This window comes from Populus nigra, chromosome 12 (assembly GCF_951802175.1).
Source record: "Populus nigra chromosome 12, ddPopNigr1.1, whole genome shotgun sequence".
Classification (NCBI taxonomy): Eukaryota; Viridiplantae; Streptophyta; class Magnoliopsida; order Malpighiales; family Salicaceae; genus Populus; species Populus nigra.
In genome coordinates this window covers 10,156,681-10,175,306 of record NC_084863.1, presented here as the reverse complement: position 1 = coordinate 10,175,306, position 18,626 = coordinate 10,156,681, and the positions used below count along the sequence as shown (strand labels likewise).

At 34.5% G+C, this 18,626-nt stretch overlaps 1 protein-coding gene and 2 long non-coding RNA genes across 5 annotated transcripts; 2 read left to right on the top strand and 1 right to left on the bottom strand.

The window, feature by feature from the left end:
• Positions 1-4,544: 4,544 nt before the first annotated feature.
• On the top strand, positions 4,545-8,026 carry LOC133669724 (uncharacterized). Of its 2 annotated transcripts, none has more exons than XR_009833958.1 (5): positions 4,545-4,834; positions 4,912-5,114; positions 5,507-5,619; positions 6,443-6,613; positions 7,848-8,026. It is a non-coding gene; the product is annotated as an uncharacterized LOC133669724 (long non-coding RNA). The 2 variants fall into 2 exon arrangements; XR_009833957.1 differs by having other exon boundaries at positions 4,548-4,834; positions 4,924-5,114.
• Positions 8,027-8,039: 13 nt separating this feature from the next.
• LOC133669725 (uncharacterized) lies at positions 8,040-12,687 on the top strand. Of its 2 annotated transcripts, none has more exons than XR_009833959.1 (3): positions 8,040-10,098; positions 10,210-10,441; positions 12,453-12,687. It is a non-coding gene; the product is annotated as an uncharacterized LOC133669725 (long non-coding RNA). The 2 variants fall into 2 exon arrangements; XR_009833960.1 differs by having other exon boundaries at positions 8,041-9,969.
• On the bottom strand, positions 10,535-13,974 carry LOC133669723 (PHD finger protein At1g33420). The gene is made up of 5 exons (XM_062089961.1): positions 13,411-13,974; positions 13,015-13,150; positions 12,724-12,939; positions 11,651-12,262; positions 10,535-11,558 (listed from the first exon to the last, which is right to left on the bottom strand). The coding sequence occupies exons 1-5, from the start codon at positions 13,724-13,726 to the stop codon at positions 10,730-10,732; spliced, it is 2,109 nt and encodes a 702-aa protein (XP_061945945.1). The 5' UTR covers positions 13,727-13,974; the 3' UTR covers positions 10,535-10,729.
• Positions 13,975-18,626: the final 4,652 nt, after the last annotated feature.

The following is an 18,626-nucleotide window of genomic DNA, read 5'->3' as shown; positions in this document are numbered from 1 at the left end:
GAGAAAAAGGTTAGTGTTATTCAATAATGGTCTAAACCTAAGTCAATCACTAAGGTAAGAAGTTTCCATAGTTTGGCTACTTTTTATAGAGGATTTGTTAAGGATTTCAATACTACAGTCACACCTTTAATTGAGATAGTTAAGAAATATATGGGTTTTAAATGAGGTAAAGAACAAGAGCATACTTTTAATTTATTAAAGGAAAAATTAATTTTGGCTCAATTATTATCATTGTATGATCTTACAAAAACTTTTTAGATAGATGTGATCCCTTAGGGATATGTGTTGGAGTTGTTTTAATGCAAGAAAAAAGATCCATAGCTTATTTTTGTGACAATCTCATTGGTGCAAGTTTGAAATATCCTACTTATAATAAGGAGCTTTATGCTTTGATAAAAACTTTAGAGACTTGACAATATTATTTGTGGCTTAAGGAGTTCATAATCCATACTGATCACGAGTCTTTAAAACATCTTAAGGAACAATAGAAGTTAAATTATTGGGATGAGATCAAATCCCTTATGAGGAGGAGATTTGTGCCTAACTATTATTATAGAAAATCGTATCAAAAATTGCAGAGTTTAAGTCAAGGTACAAAGAGTGTTGATTAATACTTTAAGGAGACGAAACTTGTTATAATTTGAGCTAATGTTGAAAAGGATAAAGAGGCTATTATGGCTAGATTTATTAATGGCCTTAATTGTGATATAGATCATATTATATGGAGTTAAAGGTATAGTGCATATGGCCATAAAAAAGAGAAACATCTTAAATAGAAGAGTACCATTCAACAAAGCCAACCATTAGGCCTTTCAACACCTTGGAAACCCAATTAGAAGGTTAACATTGAAGGTGGTCCATCATAACCAAATAAGAAGGGTAAGGTTAAATACCCTAGAGAGAAGAAAGACATCTTAGTCATTGTTAAAAGAAATAATGTTACTCCTACTTCTCGTAACTATGACATTAACTACTTTTATTATTTGGGTTTTGGTCATGTTGTTTCATAGTGTCCAGACAAATGATTCATGGTTATAAAAGCTAATGATGAAGTCGAGACCAATGAGGAGGATGAAAAGGAGAAGATGACACCATTAGAGGATGCTGATGATGTTTGTGTTAAATATCTAGTTAAGGGAGAGACACTTATGGTGAAGAAAGCATTGAATATTCATGTCAAGGTGGATGATTTAGAAGGTCAGAAAAAGAACATATGCCACACAAGATGTTATGTTCAGAATAAGGATGTAACTTAATTATAGATGGTGGTAGTTTCACTAATGTAGCTAATATTGAATTGATGGAAAATTTAAACTTACACACTATCAAACATCTCATACTTTATAAATTATTGTGGTTGAATGATAGTGGTGAAGTGAAAGTGAATAAACAGGATTTAGTTGCCTTTTCTATTGGTAAATATTGTAATAAGATATTATCTGATGTTGTGCCAATGCAAGTTAGTCATTTGTTACTTGATAGACCATGACAGTATAATATGAGAGCTATACATGATGGAGTGACAAATAGTATCCCTTTAAGATGAATAGAAGACCTATAACTCTTGTATCTTTGACACCTAAGCAAATATTTGAGGAGAAACTGAAATTGAAGAAGGAAAAGATGGTTGGAAATAAGAGCTTGTAAATTAAGGGGACCTTCTTTGATAACAAGGTTCTTCTTAGTTTTAATGATGATGCTATTTTTTGCATTGGTTTTAATTTTTTGACCTTATAAGATGTTTTTCATGATACATATTTGAGCTTAAATATTTTTAAAGAATAAGAGGATGATATAAACTAAGTCATGTCTAAATTTGATCTTAAAATGTTTGCTGACTAGTTTTGCGATAGTAGGCATATCTCTCAAACTGTACATTGGATTAAGCTGACATTATACAGGGAGATATTAAACACATGAAAATATATTGTGTTACATGTTCAGGTCCAATGAAGTTCGGGAACATATTATTTTAAAGGGTTAAATTTACTAGACAAATCCTGTCAAATTTATCAAACTAGACGTTCGTGTATTGTTTGGAACATATCTACAACTATAGGTGGAATTGTATTGTGATTCAAATTGGAATAAAAACTAGATATCTCAATATTTCCAACCATATATGATAGGCCCAATAATTTATCCAAATGAGAGAGAACAACATGTTTGAAGTAAAAACTGAAATTTGTCATGAATGTGCGGAAATTGAAGATTCAGGCTATATAGAGAAATTTTAACATAAAGACTTTGTTTTTATTATCCTAACCATTCTAAGATCTAAATCTTAGCATCACATTTGTTTCTTTGTATCTTTAATACCTAAGGGTATACTCTACTGTGTAGTTTTACACCCCTAAATATTAAAGTCTATAATTAAACCCTAACACTTTAAATATAAAATGAATAAAATGATTGGTGAAGGATTTTTTATATTTTGGTCAAACCCTAACGGATAATCATAAATTATTTACGATATTCATTTTTGTATTTTAAAACATGAGAAAGATGCATTTTTTTTATTTTTTATAAAAATATGCTTGAAATTTTTTTTAGGATTTAGCCATATGCACAAAAACAAAAAAAAAAACAATAAAGAGGAAATTAACTTATATTTTTTAAAATATTTTAATTTTTAAAATATTTTTTTTAATAAAACCAAGTATTTTTAATGTCAGATCAGTATCATATAATATAAATATATAGCCTGATATTATACAAAATTATTAGAAAAACATGAGGGGACCATAAATTTTTTATAATGCCATTTGAAAATTTTAAAGTTTTTTTTTAATTTTTTTATATATTAGTATTATAATAATATTATTATTATAAAATATATTGGGTTGGGCCGAAACTAGTCCAACTTGACTCAGCCAGGTTGGGTCATCTAACGACCTAACAAGCATTTTTATAGGCTGGGCCCAACCCAGACATATGGGTTGGGCTGAAACGGGTCAATCCCCCGAGCCACATGGTTGTTGGCTCGGCCCAACAACCATGTTAATTAATTTGCCTTATGCATACACAATGAATTCTCATTCTACATACAGCGGCTGCTCTTATGGGGGGGAGTTTCACATGGAGCAAGGGGTCGTGGCTAGTGATCCTACTGGTGGTGCACGACGTAGCTAGGGGTGGTAAAACCGGTGGCTGGTGTTGGTTGTTGGAGGTGGCACTAGTGGAAGAAAGATCTATAGTGGAAAGAACAAAAAATCTACAATGGTTATTCCTTATATGGAGGTTGTCGACTGGTGGTTATGTTGACTGCTCATTGTGGAGTTGTTGGTGAAGAAGCAAATGGCGAGGTGGTTGGTTGTTGTAGAGGCCGAGGTCATGGTAGCAGAAGAGAAGAAAAACAATAATGGCATATAAACTAGGGGGAAGACTAGTATTTTTTCAAGTTTGACCTTAGATTTTCTGCCCCATCAGGGCATGGAATCAACTCTTATTTATAAGGAGTGGAAGATGGACACTTTATCTCTTTTAGGGGCAAATCTTGGCTTTGATTTGAACTGGAAGGATTCCAACCGTTGGCTTAAAGTGGTCATCATAAACTATCAAATTTGACAATTGAAAGCTACTTGAGTTGATCTCTTTGGGTCGGTGCCACGACTGTCGTGGTGTCAAACAACCAAAAAAGATCATACCGGGGTGTAATCAAATGTCAGACCATCTTTTTTGTGCAAATTTCATCAAATTTGATGGAGGGATAGAACATTAAATGCCCCTGAAAAGTAAACCTTGAGTAGTTTTTTTGGGCTGAAATGAAGAAAAAAATGAATAGTAACCAAAACAGAGTTGTTTTGGTAAAGTTTAATTTAGTCATTCGATTTGTGATTTCTCTCAATTACACCCCTGATCGGCTTCAAACTTTCAATTTTATGCAATTTTCTCCTGTCAAACTTCAATACTAGCCCCGAATTCTAGTGTCTTTTTTCAAATTAGTCATTGGTTTTGGATTTCTACAAATTGACCCTCAATTACCGTTAAACTTTCAATTTCACCCATGATTTTTATCAATTAAGCATTCATAGTTTGACGCCTTTTGCAAAATGGTTCTTAGTTACGAATTTCTTCAATATATTCCTTAATTGACCTTAAAACTTTGATTTTCTTACAATTTTACCTCTGATTTGAACCAATTGACTTGATAAAAAATAAATTTGGTCTCCTAAAATTCTAATCTTCTCAATTAAACCTAAATTGGGCTCACAAACTTAATTTTTCACCAATTAAGCCTCTAATAAAATTAATTTGACTTCTTTAATGTATAATTATGTCCTTATACCTAATTAAATTTTTTAATTGAATCCAAATTAATTCTTTAACATAATTAAAATTTTAATTTAGCTCTGGCCAATTAAAAATCAAATTATATTCTTGGCTAATTAAAAATCAATATGATATTATTGTAATGAATTTTTTGAGTATTGGAACAAGTTTTTTTACAATATAGACCCACCATCGAAGATCTTCATCCACCGAGAAAGCCCATATGATCCTTATAGCTTCATCACAAAGATTTCTAGCCAAAGGAAATACAAGCGGAATTGAACATGTCCCCTTTTATCAATGTAAGAATCAAGAAATAAAATAAATAAAAATGGGGTTGAGAAGAAAGGAAGGACTGAAAAAGAGATCATAGAAAAAAAAAAAAAAAAACCTGTAAAACTGCTCTTTAACCCACTTTTCAACCGTTTCCACCGTTTCCTTTAACGATAAAACAAAAATCAAGACCTTGTGTGAATGCGATGTGACTAAACCTAGCAGGCAGTCTTCTCTCTCTGCACAACCAATAGCTCTCTCTCTTGGATTTGTTGCTTGAAGAAGATAGGTTTCCTTACAAACCCTCGCTCCTTTTTTTTTTTTTTTAAACTTTTGCTTCTTTCACAATTCACCTTTTAATTAAAGTTTTTGTTTTAGGGAGAGAAGGAGAAGAGGAAAGATCATCATTATCTTAGCCGTTAATTCTAAAAGGAGCTGTATTGATTGACAATTGATCCAATGGACACTGCAGCGAGTCAATAACCATCGTCTCCATCAATTATGTATTATGATTTTCTTTATAAAATGCGAAACCCTGCTTCACTCAATCTTGTCAAGTCTATTAAAAGGTTTCTTTCTTCTTCTAATTTTCAAGTAATTTGATTGTGTTTAATAGAATTGTATAGCTAGGGTTTATTATTTTTTAATTGAATTGTGATCGCCAATTCTGCCTTCTTTTATATTATATATATGTATGTATTTCTGAGGAATATAAATTTTGCGAGATTATATATTTTTAATGGAATCAGAATTGATTTTTTTATTAGGCTTTATTGATTTTTGTATCTTGTCCGAATCGGATTTTGATGGTGTTCTCTTTCTTATATAGCAATTTGTACCGAATTTATTTTTATTTTAAAAGTTGTTTTTGCAGTTAACATTTTTTATAGGAGGGTTTTTTTTTTTTGTAAGTTCTCGAGATGGTTATAGGTTTTAATCAAGGAGATTTAATCTGTTTCAGCTTCATTGTATCATTCCTATTTTCGTCTGCCAGCCCTGAAAACAATAGCAAAAAGGTACAAGAGTTTTTCTGGGCAATGGAAGCAGCTATCATTGAACATCCGTTATGAGCAGGTGCCCCTGATGATGAATTTGATTCCTCAATGAATCTCTTACAATTCCTATGCATATGTTGTACTTGGAATGGTATTTTAATTGTTTTAGTTCAAAGATATGATAGAAAACATGGTTTGGGACTTGGGAGAAAGGAAGTGGTAGGATATGGAATGCATAAATTTCCTTTGAAAGAAATAGAATTATTTGAACCAGAAGTGGATGGAAACTGGGAGGAAAAACTACTTCCATGAGTTTTCCCTTGACTACTTTTTCCCTCCCTTCCTGAGTTCAATCTCTTATTAAACAAGTGTTGATGAGAATAACACCCTTTCCTTCCCATATCTTTCTGTTGTTTGTCCTCCCAAGCTTCTACTGATTCAAGCATGACTTTATTCTTTGGCAAACTTAGCCGTTTGAAGCACCCTTGCCATCTGCTAGTAAGTATGATGGATTGCGTACCCTTGCTGCTTGAAGCTCTAAGCCAACTTAAGTTCATCGAGGTCATCGTGGCTTGTAGCATCTGACTCTGACATTAGATGAAAACTTGATATAATTTCTACTAGCTTTTAGTGTATATAGATAGATATGCCTATTATTTTATATCTCATATCTTCTACTTATGTATTGTGTTTTTAATGTATATGCATATTATAATGTATCATTTCCCAAAGTACTGGAATGCTGTCTGTTATTTTACTTTTTAAGTTTTTGCGTCTTCTGTAAATCTTTGTAGCTTTGTGCTGCGCTCTGCAGAATATGTCAACAGATTGTTTTATTTTGAATTTCAAATGCATGCAATTTATTTTGCTTGTTGGTCATCTCTTGCATATATATAACACAGGGATTGGAGAAATATGTCATGAAAAAATTGTTCTCCTGAACATTTGCTACTTCTCCTGAGGATTTGGAGATTGACCAGGAGATCTCAGAGAAGATACACTTTTTGCAATCCTTTTTGCGGTCTGAGCATTTGGATATTCCTGTATTTCTTCAGAATGAAGCTTCATGGCTGGTATGCGTGCTAGCCTATTTTGACTGTTAGGATATGTTATCACATTCATATTGATGCAAAACTGCTTGATTTACTTCCATTAACTGTCAGTAATCTGATTCTTGGTGCACAGCATGATGCCATAAAGTAAGAAGCTTTTTGACTGATGATACTTCTGTGGCCATGCTGCAGTTAGTTTTATATTGACCGCTTTTATATTCTTCTTTCTCAGCCTGACATGTTACTCTTGGGCTGAACTTTGCATTTTACTTGCTTCCATTTAAACACATAAATTCAGCATTAATAGTTAATACATATTTTCTCACTACTCATTTCTTTAACAAAGCTATTCCTTTAACATCTAATGCGTTTATATTGTCTGTCCATGGGCTGAGACAGATTGCTAGAAATTTTGTTGTACTTGAATTTGCAGTGCAAAAAGTTCCAGATATCTCTTTACTTTAGTTTGTTATTGTGAAAAACAGAACAACCTTCGGAACCAAACTAGTTTTAAGACCTTATGTGTTAAATTCAACTTATCACTTTGCCTAAAACACTGTTAAGGATACTTTAGCAGTAGCAAATGATATTCTAAGCTTCCATATCTTCTTCATTTCATCACCAGGGGGGTCTTCTTTGTGCCGAATGTTTTATCTTAAGTCTCACAGAAAGTCTACTTTGGATAATATTGTTACATTTGATGATTTTGTTTTGTTTGGACAATATTGTTGCATTTAGTAAAGAGCAAATAAATCATGCTGAGAAATGAATAGCTATATGTGGCCTTGTTTAGTGGGAGAGATTAATGAGTTTGTTGGCATTTCATTGATCTCACTGGACGCCTACAACTCTAATTTTTTTTTTTTTACCTAATAGATATTATTAAAAAAGAGAATATAACATGCAGGAGCAATGCCAACTTACTGTGTGGAAGTAATCTCATGAATGTGATGTTGAGATAGAGCTAAGATATGCAACTTCTGTGACTAGTCAAGAAGTTTTAGTTATTGCTGCTGTACTGGTAATTTTTTTTCTAAATAGTCCGGGTTGAATGTATTGTTTCAAGAAGTTTCTCTCCATCTTGGAAGTTTCAAAATTGTTAATTGGCATGAGTGCAAAGCCCACAGTTGAGTTGATAATGTAAATGTTTTGTTTTATGACTTTGATGTTTATCCCAATACATTTTTCCCTTCTTCCATCAGTGGTGATACATGCTCCTCTTAAATCATAACAATTTTGTTCCTTCTTTTCCCAGCTTGCAGAAAAGGAATTGCAGAAGATCAACGCTTTCGAAGCTCCTCGGGAGAAGCTTCTCTGTATTATGAGTTGTTGCATGATCATCAACAATTTGCTGCTCAATTCATCAATGTGAGAAAATCAAGTAGTAGGAGGGCCTAATGACTTTCTTCCTGTTCTTATACATGTTGCAATCAAGGCAAGATCTTCTTTTTTAATAAGCAACTCTTTCTATTGTTGTTTTCCTGTTTTGGACTATCGTTTCTGTGTTTTGATGTGTCAATAGAAAATTGGATAACTAAAAAGCATACTGCAATCATTGTTTGCCATTCTATTTTTTTCCACGTCTTAATTGTCTTTTTTTGTGACATTAACATGCTTCCATACCAGAGAATATGACCATAATTGGTAATAATTTATTAATTCACATAAAGATACATGGTTGAATATCTTTTCTAGCCTACGTTGATATGCTAATCTGATCTATTTACATAGAATTGATGGTGTATCCATACAAGGAACACACAGAAATAGCTATTATATGCTGGAAATAAAACAAAGAAAAATGAAGTTAAATAAATTACATGTTAAATTTTATGGGTGGAGATGTAAACCTCCGAATAAAATCTGAAGATATGAGATTCAGCTATTCTTAAAATTCAGAATCTTTGTCTGCATGTTGCTGTTTGTTAAAGAATAAGTAAAATTAACAATTTTCAATTGAACTACCACCTACAGTCATGAGGGTATTTCTTTTTCCAAAGAACTTTTAATTGGTTCCAAATTTTTGAAAAGAATGTATGACCTCAAACTATTGGTGAATAAATATATTATGAAATTGTGATTTTTGCAGAATTGGTTATATTTTGTTTGCATATATGTTTTTATTTAAATACTTGTAGAAAAATACTACTTTTTTTATGGTGGCATATCTTATATTGATGGATGGACAGAAATTAGTAGCTTATATACTGACATCCATGAGTTTAATGCATAAATCTGCAATAATTCTCTGATTCATAATCAGCATTCATATTCTTGCATTGTCATGGGTTCAATTTCTTCAACACTAGCGATAAAACTAATGTGGTGTTTGCTAGTTCCAAGATTGTTTTGTAGTTATAAAACAGAACAGCGTAAAGGAAATTAAAAGTATCAAGACTTTTAGGCATAGTTTAAAGCGGCATCCTGTATTTTTTGTTATGAAATGTCCACCACAGGCCCCGGCATTTACATAAGACGTCAAATAGGCCATTTTTCTATCAGGATAAACTATTGTTGGAAAGTAATAACTTGAATTATTCTCGTAGTTCCTGAAATGCAATGAAGCATTTTGAATACATTATTTCTCAATTAGCCTCCTGTCTCAACATGTGCATTTAAGATTCCAGTTAAATTAATGCCCTTAGTTGACATAGGGGGGTTTATTCGGAAAAATAGTGGTGGGAAAATGTGTCTATGATCATAAGGAGGCTTATTCAGTCATCTAAGGAGCTGGTGGTAATTTGTAAAAATTATCCAGTTAGTGTCCCACTATTGTAGAGCCCAAGATTCTGGAATTAACTATAGGTGTTAAATAGTTTGTATATCAAATTCCTGAAGCATTCTGCGTCATTGAGCATGAATGCACACTGTATTAGTTCTTTTTGCTGGTTGAGTCCGAAAGAGCTTCAAATATATAATTGCTTTGCAACTGATGCTCTCTCATTAACAATAGATGATGTCATTTTGATTTCTGTGAGGCTTTGAGGGACTATGAGATGATTGTGCAGTTTTAAACCAAGTACCTGGTGAATTTTAATGTGCCCGTCTGATCAAGTGGACTTTTCTGCATGCAAATCTCTATATCTTCTCCTCTCTTTCTTTCCTCTCACTTTTCTTTTGTCAAAATGTTGGCTTTGCTTGGTTGTCCAATTCTGTGGTGAGGGTATGCTCAAATGGAAATATATGCCAGTATCTTGTTAACTGTGTTCTTGAATCAGCTTTATTATTTCACAAATCTTGTTTCAGCTAAGTCCTTTATTGTCGAGTTAAATGCCAAATCTCTTTTTCTTTGGATGCAATTGAATTTGAAGAGAGTATGCGAGCAGCTAGGTTGGACAGCAAGGTATCACAAGTACAAGCTTTTCGAGCACAGACAGGTCATGGTCCCCCAACAAGAATGCGTTGCATGGAAACAAATATAGATTACGAACTGCCAAATTGTTGCTTACATGTGTAGACTTTTTAGTCAATCGTACTAACTTTCCAACTGGCATTGGTTCTGACTTGTTAGTTCAGTACTTGCTAATTTCCTATTTTTCATGCGTTGAGGTCCTCTTGTTTGGGGGACTGATGCAACTTTCCATCTGATTTGATCTGATTCATCTTTACTGCACCAGGCAGATCAAATTATCCATACATGGAAGCTGAACCTGGTGAATTGACAGTTGAAGATGTGGAAAGATTTCTGAGTCTGTACAAAGATGTAGTTACAAAGTACACTCAACTCTGCAGGGCCGTTTGGCATCCCTCTGCAACCAGAACAGAACCATCTCATCCTGAGATGAAATTTTATTCCAACTTGATGGACAACTGCAAATGATCCAAGAGGAGAATGAGGTGCACAAATTTGTAAGTGAAATCTTTTCCAGTTAATAGTAATGTGTTTTAATACTTAATCTCCAATGCTTTTGATATATATACATATAGCCATCAATGCTTCAATTGCAAAACGAAATAACTTATCTTTTTTTTTTCTTTTGATAATCCTTGTATAAAGGTCAAAATACAAATGACTAAGAACTACATTTGTCAAAAGAGAGGAGAAATCCTAAATAGGCTTTCCAAGAAAACCCCATAAAAATATACTCGGGACATGGGATTTACAAGTAATATGTACACCTTAAGGTACAATAAATGTCATAGGTAGTCCAGATCTGACACCGACACCGACACCATCGGTTCCAGCCCCATCCCTGCTTGTAGATGTTTTGGATTGAAAAATTCTTTTAGATGCCTGTCAGATTTATTGCGGTATGAGTTGATACATCTCATGCACTCAAACTTTTCAGGAATTTCATCACAATTGTCAATCCCAGCGCACCTAGTATGCTGCCAAACACCGCAAGTATCACAAGCTAACATCCTCTCACCATCATCATCCTTAGCTCCACACATGCAATCCACTATCCAATTCTCCTGTCCCTTCTCCATTCGGAAATGGCTAAGTGCATATTTTGATGGGCATGTCCCTTTAATTCGGACAGTTCCACTTTGTCCAACCAGAAACTTAATAGTAATGGAATCCTCAAGAGGCCCATAGTCTACCAATTCACGAGCTTCGAATCTCTTAAGCATGGCATATACTTGTTGAAAAGCTTTGGTGGCTTCAGTTTTTAGATCAGCAACAGTGGCATTTGAAGGCAGGACAATTAACTCTGGCGGTATAGTTGGGTCTTCTTTTAGATGCTCTGAAAACTCTACATAGCACCAAAGCTGAATGGCAAAAGGGTTATCAACCATCCGCTTATCTGGTCTGCAGTAGTCCTTCATGAATTGTTTGCAGTCGAGAAGCTTGGTTGCTGAGTCAATCACATCTTCCCTAGTCGCTAGAGGTCTATAGTTTACCATCGTTTCAGGGTGAACCAAGGAATCAAATAAAAATTTCAGATCACCTATGATATGTTTTTTTGATGGCTGATTTGAGTCGAGCCCATTTCCATTGTGTTTGAAACTCGGTGGTTCTAGCCTGTTACATTAGATAGATGACAGATTGAGTAATGTATTTAGCAAATTTGGAGTGAAAAACAACTGAAACAGTTTGGTGTTAGCATCAACTACCTGAATTCAATATCGAAGGAATTAGGATTGCATCGTGCCCAAACCACTGTGCCACTAGCTGCCAACTTCCCTCCCAAGTGTTTAAGGCAGTAATCAAGAAGCTCTGGAGATGCTGTTTTACACATGACACCTTTAAGAGCATGCCTTGTAACCCAATTGGTCTTGCCAGATGCTGCAGCCAGTACCTTGATCATTGCTTGTTGTACACGTTCTACATCATCCCTTGTCCACACACACAATATATTTGCTGCAGGTTTTAAGTTCTTGAGTGTTGCCATGGATGCTAATGACTCGTTGCTTTCATGGATCAGACTAGACAAAAAGGAGAAAAGGTCCTTTATAGTAACAAGCTCCGAGTCTGACAATGATCGGTAAAATGAAATTAGAGATTGTAGCCTGGTTTGTGGTCCTCGCCCCCGGAGTAATAGGGGGGCCAAGGGCACTCTTGATATGCTTTCCACTGCTTTATTGTAAGCATCCAATGTTATTGCAAAGCTTCCACATCCAAATTCATAACCCCAACCACCATACCATGAATGACCCTTGGTGATTGCATTGAGCAATCGGTACTCCATCCCATATTTTCTTGACACATCCATGACGGATACCTTCCTATACAGCAAATGAAGTTAACACACAGTCAGACCTTCCAATCATGACCAGAAGTGAATAATCTCATCTAAAATTTGTTTGTCCTGCCACCACTAGAGACCTCAAGTGCTCTGTTAATTAACCATGTTATTTATTTGTTAAACCCAAACTCTTTGCTGATTGTTTAGCTAATTATGTATGTTACTAGCAGGTCAGTGGTGCACCAAATGAAGTTGACGCGTCAAGTGCTACGAAGGTTGGTGATTTTCACTTGAAAACTTCTGGAAAGCACAAGCATAATCAACTTTGTATGCTATTGGTAAGGTTTTCAGAAATGGACAATTTACAAGCTACTTCAGACAATACAACTTTCAGTTCTGATTCATTAAACCAATGAAAGTTGAGAAAAATACTTTAAATATCAAAAGCAATAGTTCAGTATCAAATCAGTGAATTATATATAGATCAACAAGAGTACAAACCTTACTGCCAAAGTCTCGCACAGCCTATCCCAAAAGTTCATGATATCAGAACCAGTCAAAACACTGGAACCACCTTCCCTTCCATTAACCAAAAGCAGGTGGCCAAAGCCATTGGAGTGAACAACCCCGTGAAGTAGATGAGTGTTATCTTCGAACTGAGAATACACCCAATCTTCAATATCATCTGTGGTAATCACGGTGTCACACCCCTTGCACCTACACCCACCACAGAAACAGCTTCAATCTCAAGATCACAATAAAGAGATTAGGCAACCTAGTAGTGAGTTTTACCTGGATTCCGATGATATGTGCGACCACCGATTGCCGCATCTGTTGCATGATCTCTGATATCCATCAGCGGGGCTGCTGTTGTTAGCTCTTATGATAAAATGGTACCGTTTCTTGCACACGGGATGCCCACCCCAGCCTTTGGGAAAATAAAAGACAAATAAATAAGAATTTAGTAGCATGCTTAAGGATACTTAAAGCCGTCTGCTTTATTTATTTAATCATTTTTTAGAATCCAAACTTTCATTATAAACTTTTTAAATAAATAGGAATACTAGTTCACATTATTATTATCCACAATGCAAAATCTGAGTCAGCATGGGGTTTGTTCTTTTATTTCATTATAAATTATTATATGTGACGTCATTGCTGACTCGGGTGGGTGGTGAGCCGACTCACCAACGACTCGGCACTGGTTACAATACACGGATCTAGAAGATCTGGTAACGTCCTCCTCGACAATATCGAGAGCCAGAACGACCGATGAGATATCCGGACCGTCGAGCACCAGATCTCCTATGCGAAACAAGATCTGCCACGTCAACAAGGAGGGAAACAGTGAAGGAGGGAAGGTGACCCGCGCGTGACGTGACAAAAACGCCTTGATGTTGTCCCTGAAGGGAACAGCGGGGGAGACGGAGTCGTCGGCAGACGGAAAAGAGAGGATGTCGTAGAGATTTGCAGTAACCCTGTTATTTCTCCTGGCTCGCTTCATCGGCCTGTCGCTCACTACCGTTGTTCGGGGCTAGTAAGCACGGCTGCGTTTCGCTTCAAATCCGTTCGATGTGTCTGCGTTTTCTTCTGTTTTGTGTGTTCAAAGTGAAATGAATAGATGGTACAGAGAGAGAGGGGTTTAAGAGAGTGTGTGTGGGGGGAGGAGTAGGAGGAGTGAGGGTTTATGATTTTCGGCTTTGTTTGGTATTCGTGTGGGGAAAAAAATAAAGAGGTGGAGGCGAGATGAGAGAGATCTGTTTCGTGTTTTAACTCGTGGTGGTGGTGGGGGGTCCCACCGGAAAAGACGGGTCTTTTGGCTGTTCTGCTTTCCTTCTTTTTCTTTTCTCTTTTCGTATGGCGGTTCGAGGATTTTTATTTTATTTTATTTTTTCTGATCTCATCTCTTTATTATTTAATTTGCAAATATCAAATTTTTCTTTTTATAAGAACAGTATATCCTACTGTATATGTACACAAAAGCAAAGCCATTTTGGATTTACTTTTGCCTTCTTTTCATCCATGTGCGCATTTCATTTAAAGGCTACATTACCTTCACAACTCAAAGAAGTGGCCTTTTTATGGTCCTTTCCACTCCCTTTCTTTTTCTTCTTTTTCGTTTTCTTTTCTTTTTTTTAATTCTGTCCTTAACTTTTTTTAATCTAATTTTATGACTTAAAGTTTTTAATTCAATTGGAAACACAAAATTAAGAGTGAGAGAACCAAGATATAAAACACTCAAGATTCTTGGCTAGTCTCAAGATTTTTAGAATTTTTATTTTGATTCAAAAATCCACTTTGTTTTGTTTATTTTTCAGTCTTTTAGATGAGGAAAACAAAAATAATGCAAGAGAAAGCTAGAAAGATAATAAACAATCACATAAGACAGATTTTTTATGAGCGAAAAGTATTGCAGATATTAACTCTAAATTCACAACTTTATTCTTTGAAAATAAGTTCAACGATGTTTGCCTCCTAAAAAGGTTCTCAAGTTCTTTAAATAATATAGAAAGCCTACCTAGGAAGCAAAATTAGATTCTCAAAGCATAAAGGAAAATTACATAATATCCGAAACAAAACAATAAATTCAAGAAAAAATCAAGAAAAAATAATAAAATTGGCTCAAACATGATTTTTTAAGTTTAATTTCAAGATATCCAAATGGCACATGATCGATGAAGTTAGCTCTTTATAGAATTGGGCCTCGAGAATCTTCTATAAAAATTTGAATCTAATCTAACAGAGTTCTGATATGGTCTTTTTTTTAAACACTACTTTGGCTTAACAAGACTAAGCCTTCTCTTGGGATTAGATTTGTCTCACTAGTTTATGAAAGATCCTCATTTGAATGCTTAATTTTTTTAGTTTCCACAAGCTCGGATCACATCAAAAAAGAAACTTGTTGGAAACAAAGGAGGATAGAGAGTTATCATTTGGTCACAATTCGACCACAAAAAAAAAAAGATATTTGTGTTAATGGATTTCTCTTCACAAGAGAAATTCATTAGAGGTGATTTTTTCTCTAAACATGGCAGGGAAGTTAGATCAAATTTTGGTTTAGATTTTATGGATTCAATTGATTTTTTTTTTTTTTACAAGTGATTTTGTGGTGTTTTGGAGTTGTTTGGTTGTTTATATAGGTTTCTATAGTGTTTTTGGATGAAAATTGATTGAAAAATAAATGTTAGGGCAAAACCTCCTTAATTTTTCAAGCATCACAATGGCATGCAAATTATGGGCTTGCCACCATAAATGACTTGTCGCCTGCTTAATAAAGAGAGAGAGAGAGAGAGAGAGAGAGAGAGAGAGAGAGGATGATGTGTTGTCTACTCCTTTAGTTAAAAAAAAAAAAGGCATGGGCACGTGAGCATGGCTTTGCATGATTATGAGTAAGGCCTTAATAGGGCGGATGCTTAGTCATTCAAGCCCAAACATTTGGCTTCTTTTCTTTAGCTCATTTTTATGTTTTTGAGATTTTTTTACTTTTTTTTCAAAGATTTGAAATAAATATTTTTTATATATTAAAAAATATCTTTTTAATATTAACATGATATGTTTTAAAATAAAATTATCAAGTGATTTTTTTTAAGTATTTCAAGCTTTGTCTTCATTTTTCTTCTTAAGTTTGATTTTTTGACTTTTGTCTTAAATTTCTTATTACTAGAAGATTACATTGAAAATCCTTTCCTTTGGTCTCCATTAAAGGATGGCTGCTTGAGAAATCAATGTAACATGAGAAAATAATTTATATCAGATCTTATAATCAAAATTAATGTTAATAAAAGAGGATGAAAAGAACAAGTTCTTCAAAGCAAAAAGGTTTCCTTGGATTTCTTCCACCGAATAAAATTGATAAGATTTAATAAAAAATACTTTACTTCATAATACTACCATCATTATCTTCTTCAAATTACTAGATATGACCTTATGTGGCTAAAATAGATAGTGGCTGAGAAGGTAAATATCAGATAACTAGTAATAGCAAGACTATAACTACTAATGGTAGTAGTAGTGATGTTAGACTTGAGATCGCAAAAGATGAGTTTCTTGTAGCAACAATTGTGGCCATGTTTCCTTTGCTGCCACATAAAACATACCCCTTTTATACTTGTTAATGAATAATGCAAGGGAAGCTCAGCAGTTACTATTAGTCCTAAGATGCCTATTTCTTCCTTAATCCCTTCTTTTAGGGTAATAAAGTCAAATGAAAATGATTGCTACTTCCAGGCTATAACTATTATAATAAAGGAGAGTATAGCCATTTGTTATTAGCCAATGACTAATTTAACCAAAAAAATAAAAAATGATCTTCATCATGCTTACCGATATGAAATTCTTGCAGGTTGTTATTCTTTCATATTTGTCATTCATAAAGTTAGTTTCTTTCTTTCGTTCGTTCGTTTCTTTTTTCTATTAATTTTCTGAGACCTTTTGAGTTGGTTTTTTTTGTTAAGACCTCTTTTTAGTCTTAACTACTTACTGAAAAATTTGAAGCTACAATATCATCAATAGAAAATTCAAAGGATGTATCAAGCATCACTTTGGCAGAGCTACTAAATGCATTGTAGGCTCAAGAACAAAGAAGACTCATGAGACAAGTAGGTTCTATGGAAGGTGCTTTTTTTGCTAAATCACAGAACAACATACAATAAAGAAACAGAAATTACAGCAGCAACAACACAACATTTCCATCATGTCCTTACTGCAAAAAATCCAATCATCCATCTAGCAGATGCTGGTGGAGGCCAGATATAAAATGTCATAGGTGTGGTCAGATAGGACACATTGGAAAGGTATGCAAATTTCAACAACAACAGCAGCAGTAAGGAGAAGTCAAAACTGTTGTTGAACAACCTGAAGAAGAACAACTATTTATGGCATCATGCTTTGTTACCAATAGCTCTACAGAGAGCTGGCTTATAGACAGTGTTGTACCAGCCACATGACCTATAATAAAGAGCTTTTCAAAAGGCTTGACAAAACTGCCATTTCTAAAGTAAGAATTGGAAATGGGGCATATCTAGCAGTAAAGGGTAAAGGAACAGTGGCAATCAAAGGCAACACAGGTTTAAAATTAATTTCTGATGTTTTATATGTTCCTGAAATTAATCAAAATCTTTTGAGTGTTCGTCAGTTGCTGGAAAAAGGATATAAGGTGTTGTTTGAAGACAAGTTTTGCTTGATTACTGATGCACAAAACAAGGAAGTGTTTAAAGTTCAGATGCAAAGTAAAAGCTTTGCTTTGAATTTTACGGAAGAAGAGCAGGCTTTAGTACATGAAGAAAATAGCAGTACAATGTTTTGGCATAAAAGATTGGGGCATTTTGATCATACAGCTCAACTCTTTATGAAGAAAAACAATCTTTTGAAAGGCTTACCTGATTTAGAAGAAAAACTTCCTTTTTGTGCAGCCTGCCAGTATGGAAAGCAGACAAGACTTCCTTTTCCACAAAATAAAACTTGGAGAGCTATACAGAAACTACAGTTAGTGCACACTGATGTAGGAGGACCTCTGAAAACAACATCATTGAATGGCAGTAAGTATTACATTACATTCATTAATGATCATACAAGAATGTGTTGGATTTATTTCATGAAGTATAAATCTGAAGTTGTTGACATCTTCTGGAAGTTCAAAGCTTGGGTGGAAAAACAAAGCACATACAAAATGCAGGTGATCAGATCAGACAATGGAACAGAATATACCTCAGAAAAATTCAACAAGTTCTATGGAAAGGAAAGCATTGAGCACCAGCTGACAGCACCCTATACCCCTCAGCAAAATGGGGTTGTTGAGAGGAAAAACAGAACCCTCATGGAGATGACAAGATGTTTATTACATGACAAGGGATTGCCAAGGAATTTATGGGCTGAGGCTACAAACACAGCAGTGTTCCTTTTGAACAAATTGCCAATTAAAGCTTTGCAACAAAAAACTCTATTTGAGGCATGGTATGGCTATAAACCAAAGTTGTAGAATTTAAAAACTTTTGGTTGTCTGTTTCTCTTACATTCCACAGGTTAAGAGAGACAAACTTGATAAAAATGCAGAACCTGGGATCTTTGTAGGCTACAGTTCAGTTTCAAAAACCTACAAGATTTATCTTCCACAAGATAACAAAGTAATTGTCAGCAAGAACATCCAATTCTTTGAATTAGAAATCTGGAAATGGGAGAAAAATAAGCTTGAATTTCAAGAGGAGAATGTTGATGTTGATGAGAATGCTAATGTTGATGATGAATCTGTTACAAAAATCAGATTGCTCTCTGATATCTATCAGAGTTGCAATGTGGCAATAATTGAACCTACAGGATATGTAGAAGCTGTTGCAAATCAACATTGGATAGCTGCAATGAAGGAGGAGCTTATGATGATTGAGAAAAATTAGACTTGGATGCTGGTG

Excerpts from the sequence above, each read along its gene's own strand:
- LOC133669723 (XM_062089961.1), bottom strand. The coding sequence starts at position 13,726 with ATGAAGCGAGCCAGGAGAAATAACAGGGTTACTGCAAATCTCTACGAC. Across the intron at positions 12,263-12,723 it reads TGCGAGACTTTGGCAGTAAG|GAAGGTATCCGTCATGGATG; the intron begins GTTTGTACTCTT and ends TTTGCTGTATAG. Across the intron at positions 11,559-11,650 it reads TCCTTCGATATTGAATTCAG|GCTAGAACCACCGAGTTTCA; the intron begins GTAGTTGATGCT and ends CTAATGTAACAG.